At 30.9% G+C, this 7,793-nt stretch overlaps 1 protein-coding gene across 2 annotated transcripts in view; it reads right to left on the reverse strand.

Moving 5' to 3' along the window:
• The window catches only part of Hexo1 (Hexosaminidase 1), a 60,085-nt gene that overhangs the window by 5,106 nt on the left and 47,186 nt on the right, over window positions 1–7,793 (reverse strand). For both annotated transcript variants that reach the window (XM_014427090.2, XM_014427089.2), the window contains exons 3-6: window positions 7,507–7,712; window positions 4,311–4,510; window positions 3,906–4,238; window positions 2,448–2,788 (exon numbers count right to left, since the gene is read on the reverse strand). In XM_014427090.2, coding sequence (XP_014282576.1) covers window positions 2,448–2,788; window positions 3,906–4,238; window positions 4,311–4,510; window positions 7,507–7,712 — 1,080 coding nt within the window. The remainder of the gene's footprint in view (window positions 1–2,447; window positions 2,789–3,905; window positions 4,239–4,310; window positions 4,511–7,506; window positions 7,713–7,793) is intronic.

Here is a 7,793-nt window from a genome sequence, read left to right on the forward strand (position 1 = left end):
AAAAAACTGAGAATATTACAACAATAAGATACAATAAGGTAATTTAAGCTAGGATAAATATTATGTAAAAAGAAAGAGATAACAAATTACATATAAATAAAAGGAAGGAAGACATAAAATATTATCAATATAAAATAAATTTGAATAAACAATGTTAAGAATAAAAAATAAGTAACAATAACAACAGTAAAATTTTTTTTAAAATACGTAAAATATACAGTTAAAAAAGTACAGGAGATTTACATAAAACAAAAATAATAAAGCATTCTCATCCGTTTCTTTTTTTTTTTTTGTTTATTAAAGTTTATTTTATACTGATACTATTTTATGTCTTCCTTCCTTTTATTTATATGTAATTTCTTATCACTTTCTTTTTACATAATATTTATCTTAGTTTAAAATACCTTATTGTATCTTATTGTTATAATATTCTCAGTTTTATTTTTTTTTTTGTATCTTTTTAGCCCTGATGAAGCCCTGCAAAGTGGGGTGAAACGTCGGACATTAAAATAGTTTCAAACTATTTTTATTATTTTTTTGACCGCAATACTGACCATCTACTTATATTTAATACTTTTATGTTGAAATGAATATTTTTTTTTTTTATAGAAAAAATAAATAAAACAACAACTTTTACAACTCAACTACAAACCATGAAAGGTTTTAAATGTAGAAATTTCTAAAGAAGAGAGATGTGAACCTGAGTCTAGAACATAAGATAGAACATGTCCAGTGCCTTACACCATTATTCCACATCTCATTCCTTTGTTTAATATTTATTTACAAAAAATTTTTACTCAGGTCAGTGACAATAGAATATTCTTACCTCCAATTTTTTCTGAATTCGCTATCGACACGCCATAGGGATCCAACTTTACCAACTTGCTGGAGATTGTACTGTTGATCGGCTTTGGCCAGAGGGCTCCAGAGGTTGGGCAGACAACTCGACACACTTCAACGCTTATAGGACGTCCACCAGGAGCCAAAGCCTCTTTTTCGCAACCTTTGTCGGCACATTTCCAAGTCCATACTCTACCAAGACAGGTTTAGTAAAGACAGTTATTTTATTTCTATTATGATTAAATTATGTTTATTAATTTTATTTTTTCAATATTATTTTTTTCTTTTTGTTATTTTAATATTTATTGCCCCTTATTTTTAAATATTTATAACTTTTTTAACTAACATTTATATGTTTATTACTTTTATTTAAATTTTGTTTTTTTATGCATGCATGTCAAGTATTTTTTTAAAATTTTGATGAAATATGATTGTGCATGATGACCATATGACATTTTTATGCATATATATTTTTTCTATATCTAGACTTTTTACTATTTATTATATTGAGAGTCAAAGGTAGAAAGTCAATAATAAAAGAAAAAAAAAATTTTATAAGAAGTAAAAAAAAAATGAATATATAAAAAAAGAAAAATATTGAAGAATTAAAACTATAAAAAAAAAAATCATGTACCACTATTATGTCTTTTAATATTTATTGACTATGCCTATGTAATATAATAAGAATAAGCCATCATCCAACTAGTTTTAGTATGGTGTGTATATAGGAACCCAATGAGTTCGAGTTGCATTGCACTTTAAGTAAAGTGTTTCTCTAATTTTGTGCATTTGTGTTAAAATAGTTATAATTTATATTTTCCAGCTAAAAAAATATTTTTTATAAGGTCAAGACGAAGTAATATAACCACTTAAGTCAAATAATTGTAAGTTTTAAAATAATTGATGTTAAAAACGAATGAGGAGTACAATAATCTTGATCAAATAACCACTCATATTTTTTCTTAATAACAACCCTCATCAATTTACAGAAATATTCCCAATTGGGTAGGTTTTGTGGCATCGTCAATCTAACTGTTCCAAAAAAAAAAAATTTCTGCCCAGCCGGATTCGAACTCGGAGTTGCTACCGCGTTCTCTTTATTTTGATAAGGAACCAGCAAAGACCAAACTGCCCACTAATCAACTAATTCTCCTACCAATATTTTGAACCCTAGTTTTAATAAGGTAGTACATCAGTCTTGTCCAGTTTGGTCCAATGGCTACATTGTCAAATATTTTCATCCAATTTTTACTCCCAGATTTAAATATGAACTTTTGACAATCATGCCAAAGATGTATTGGTCATACTACTTGTCCAATTCCGGTTTTGGAATATATTGGGCTACACAATATACAAGTGTGATTACACTTTAATAAGAAGCTTTAGAATGCAAATACATCTCAGTTCGGTGTGGAATCAATTAATTTTGTACTACCTTCACTCTTATCGGAACAAGAATGTAAGGACCAAGAGGTACACTAACCGACTAGTTCTCCCACAAATACTTAGATCCTTATTTTCAATATTAGTAAGCACCAAAACGCGTACATATTAAAATTAGCAATTGATAGCAGACGAAATAAATACCGGTATTTCAGTTGACTTACATTTTTTTCATGTTGCGAGTGATGCGTTCCACTGACTCCCAACACTTGATGTTCACCTCGTCACCTCCCATGTGGAAGTGGTCGCTCTTGAAAAGCCTGGTCAAATCCGAGTAAATACCATCGAGGACTTTGTAAGTGTTCTCGCTGGTGGGATCCAACTGACCACAGGGTGGTTCGACACAGTAGGTCTGCCAAGGCTCGGCGGCCAGGCAGACAACGGCCTCCTCCACCCACTGCCACCCCTCGCCGACGTGGGCGGGTGCGTCAAACTCTGGAACTACTCGGATGCCTCTCACGGTTGCGAATTTTATGATATCTCCTATATCTTTTTCGGTGTAGATCTAAAAAAATTATTAGTTTTTTAAATAAAATAATATTACAAATACAATTACTTAGAGATCATAAATGGTTAAAACTTAGACAGATTTATTTATTGATAGATATTACAATCTGCCACACAGTTGTGGGCAATAGGTAATAGTGATGAGTGATCTCATACATACTAAAATAAATAAAAAAAAGAAAAGAAAAAAAAAAGAAAAAAAAGAAGAAAATTTTTTTTTAAAAATATATAAAAAATAATAATAAAAAAAACTCTCTTAAAATATATACAAACAAAAGAATAGACAAGATGGGCATAATCAAATTATCTTTATGAAAAATAAATAAATAAAATAACATAATGATAAAATAATATATACTGTTAAAACTTAAGCTTACTAACATTTTAATAGTGGCTAATTATAGTATTTTTATAATAAGTAAATACATTTAACTATTATTCTGGGACATACTGTCATCTTGAAATAAACTATTTATTTCGTCTATATAAACGCTTATTTAAATATTAAGAAATGTAAAGAAATATAAAGAAATGTATTTTATCATAAAGCTGGTGCTACATGATTTTACTACCAAGTACGTTTGATGGGTGTCCGTAAGTTCGACCCTACGCAAACGTTCATATAATGAACCATGGTCGTACTCAGTGAGGGACTGAGGTTGGCAACCGCTCCATCCACTAGAAGTGGAAAATTACTTTTTTTTCTTGCAAATAAGTGTAATAACCAATTAAGCACTGCTATAATTATATATAATTTTCTTTAAATTTTGATTTCACCCGCCTTTTCTGTGACCATGGTTTGCCTCTCTACTTTTGAAGAGGTGCACTCTTGTAATGTATGGGTGCATTAGATCCATTTTTAAATTGGTGAAGAAATAAATGGTGTTTAAAAGACTGTGAAGAGGAGGAATTAAGATAGGAATGTGTTAAGTATTCCAGTAACAGGTTGCAGTGAACGATTTTTGCCTGAAATCATACTTTTTATTATGCCCCTGTATTTTCAGGTATCTAGTTCAACTAAGATATGTATTTTATAATTTATATTCGATGATCGCGTTAACAAATACACACTCACCTACAGTATTAACGTATACAACAAAGTGGAAGCAACTTACTTTATTTTTAGAATAAGCTCCATATTTGGTGAGGTTAGGAAATGTTCGAGATTCGAAAGGGAAGCTATGTGAATCAGTGATGTGCCAGTGAAATGTATTCAGCTTGGATGCAGCCATCGCGTCCAGAGTGCGTTTGATTGCTGGAACGCTAATGAAGTTCCTTGCCGTATCCAAAGTGAGGCCGCGGTGCGTGTAGACTGGGCCGTCGACTATTTCCACCGACGATGGAGAGAGAATCGAACCACTGAAGGAATCGCGGATTATCAACTGACCCAGAGTCTCGAGTGCGTGTCTAGATCCTAATAGAGTCTCACTGCTGATCGTTGCGTTCAACTATAAAAATCATTTTTTAGTATTTGATTGTGTTTCTTTCTAGAGCAAAATATTAATCACAATATTTATTACCCTTCCGTGTTCTCCTGGAGTCACAATCAGGTGGTAAGATTCGTTCACTCCTTGTACGTATCTGAACTTATCTGGATATTTAACGTTAAAATATATGTCAAAGCCTTGGCCTGAGGCACTTCCAGTTTTGTCAAGATTCCTGATCCTCTCTGTAAACAGTTCGAAGGCACCCTGGATCATCTCAGTAGCTTCACTGCCACCTGAAATTAATTTTGATTAATTACTCAATCTAATACTTATATTTAGCTAATACCAACCGGTCAATATCTAATTATTAGGGTCGAGTCATAAGTAACTTATTTTAATCAGAAATTTATTTTGCTCTCATTAAACAATATTATTTTATTATGTATTCACCACTATTATCTATAACCTTTTCCCATCCTACTGGCAGTTTATCAATTCCTTCATTGAAAAATGTTGTTGGTTTGGACTGAAAGAAATTTTCAACTACCTGACTTGCTCTTCAGAATTGAAAGTATTTTCCATTCAAAAACCCTTCATTTCAGAGGTTAACAAACAGTTTAACGTGACGTGTATCACACAAAACAGTTGACAAAGGACTAAATAAAGCCTCGTTTATATTGTGAAAACACAAACTGCTTTGCTGAATCGAAAGTTACTTATGACTTGACCAAAAAAAATCTCCATTTTTAGGCATGTGTGCATCATCAATATAAGACTGAATAATCCCTTTCATATAAAATATATGGTCCCGTATAAAAACACTAAAACTCCACATCAACCTGCATTGGGACTATTCTATTATTAAGGACAACATAGTACGTCATAACAAAGCAGAATTACTCCTTATAAATAAGAATGTGAAGAAAACTAAAATTATTGATATTGCGATTCCCTATGACAATATAAGCTCAACTTTGGATGAGAAGCTGTAAGAATAACTAACAAATGGATTTGTTCCATCTGGAATGCGTAGTGGTAATATCAACTATAATATTGACGAGTGGGCTAATTTCGAAGCAGATAGAAACGGAAGGATTTTAGTTGTCTCTTTTGCTCAGAGAGGCTCAACAGGCGGTTCTTTATTGCCTGGAAATTTCTAAATGTTTCACAAAATTTATATCTTCTACATGTCTCCTACCACATTCTTGAAGCCGTGATTGCAAGAATAACTAAATATCATAATAATAATATTCTAGCCCTTTGATAATAACATTACATAACCTAGAAATTGGGTTATAGTGTGGTAAGAAAAAATCAGCAAATAAAAATATTTTTTTTTTTTTTTTTATATTTACAACTGTATAAAAAAATAAAACAAGTAAATTTGATCATAATGACATAATGATATGATACAGGATGTATAGAAACTACCCAGTAATAGAACTCTAAAAACAGTTTACAATATAAGGTCACGAGGCCATCTTCTATAAAAATAATGATATAATATTAAATCATAACACAACTTCTAATAATAATAAACTGAGTGGGAAAGAGGTGATGAAATAATGATAACATAAATAGAAAATAATATTGTGATGAGAGGGATTTGGGTGGAAGGTGGGAAGATTACTGGAGAAACGTATGAATTCCAAAGGGAAGATGATGCCAATGAAAGATCTGTCCTAAGCTGCTCTCCAGCCCAGCGGATCCCGAAGATGAATCGTACAATGCTATTAATTAAACGTTTTAGTTTTGCCTCGATTTCCCCAGAGGCACCCCCATATACAACAGTAGTCAACGTGAGAGAATATTAAAGACGTGACTAGGATCCTACGGGATTTAAATCGTAATAGTTGACGAAGGTAATTTAGTCGCTTTTAGGTTTAAAAAGTACGGCGGGAGATATTGAAGATATGTTTTTTTTTCAGAAAAAAACGTTTTATCAAACTTAATTCCAAAGTTTTTAATTGTTGGATTATAATTTGAGAAAAGGTTTGATTATGAGATAAGGTTTTAAGGAGGTGATTGGAACCTACATTACAATTCTCGAAGTCTTCTTTGTACTCATCTGAAGTTTGTTTTCTACTGGAAGGACAGAAAAAAAATGGAAATCATCTACGTTCATATGTTATTGGGAGTGACGAATGAGAAGGAGAAGGTCATTAATATAAATAGCAAATAGGATGGGGAATAGAGACGAATCTTGAGGAACACTGCAGGAAAAGGACAGTGTCAGAAAATAAAAGGTCCTTGGAATATAGCAAAAACTTAGTTATTGAGAATAAAAAACATACATTTAATACTTTTATATATATGTATACATATTTGACCGTAAAGATTTAAATATAAGTAGACAGGGTTGAGGTAAAAAAAAGAAGAACAAATAGTTTAAAACTATTTTAATGTCCGACGTTTCGCCCCACTTTGTAGGGCTTCATCAGGGCTAAAATGATACAAAAAAAAAAAAAACTGAGAATATTACAACAATAAGATACAATAAGGTAATTTAAGCTAGGATAAATATTATGTAAAAAGAAAGAGATAACAAATTACATATAAATAAAAGGAAGGAAGACATAAAATATTATCAATATAAAATAAATTTGAATAAACAATGTTAAGAATAAAAAATAAGTAACAATAACAACAGTAAAATTTTTTTTAAAATACGTAAAATATACAGTTAAAAAAGTACAGGAGATTTACATAAAACAAAAATAATAAAGCATTCTCATCCGTTTCTTTTTTTTTTTTTGTTTATTAAAGTTTATTTTATACTGATACTATTTTATGTCTTCCTTCCTTTTATTTATATGTAATTTCTTATCACTTTCTTTTTACATAATATTTATCTTAGTTTAAAATACCTTATTGTATCTTATTGTTATAATATTCTCAGTTTTATTTTTTTTTTTGTATCTTTTTAGCCCTGATGAAGCCCTGCAAAGTGGGGTGAAACGTCGGACATTAAAATAGTTTCAAACTATTTTTATTATTTTTTTGACCGCAATACTGACCATCTACTTATATTTAATACTTTTATGTTGAAATGAATATTTTTTTTTTTTATAGAAAAAATAAATAAAACAACAACTTTTACAACTCAACTACAAACCATGAAAGGTTTTAAATGTAGAAATTTCTAAAGAAGAGAGATGTGAACCTGAGTCTAGAACATAAGATAGAACATGTCCAGTGCCTTACACCATTATTCCACATCTCATTCCTTTGTTTAATATTTATTTACAAAAAATTTTTACTCAGGTCAGTGACAATAGAATATTCTTACCTCCAATTTTTTCTGAATTCGCTATCGACACGCCATAGGGATCCAACTTTACCAACTTGCTGGAGATTGTACTGTTGATCGGCTTTGGCCAGAGGGCTCCAGAGGTTGGGCAGACAACTCGACACACTTCAACGCTTATAGGACGTCCACCAGGAGCCAAAGCCTCTTTTTCGCAACCTTTGTCGGCACATTTCCAAGTCCATACTCTACCAAGACAGGTTTAGTAAAGACAGTTATTTTATTTCTATTATGATTAAATTATGTTTATTAATTTTATTTTTTCAATA

Source organism: Halyomorpha halys, unplaced genomic scaffold, assembly GCF_000696795.3.
Source record: "Halyomorpha halys isolate HHAL.00 unplaced genomic scaffold, Hhal_1.1 Scaffold621.1, whole genome shotgun sequence".
In the NCBI taxonomy this organism is placed as follows: Eukaryota; Metazoa; Arthropoda; class Insecta; order Hemiptera; family Pentatomidae; genus Halyomorpha; species Halyomorpha halys.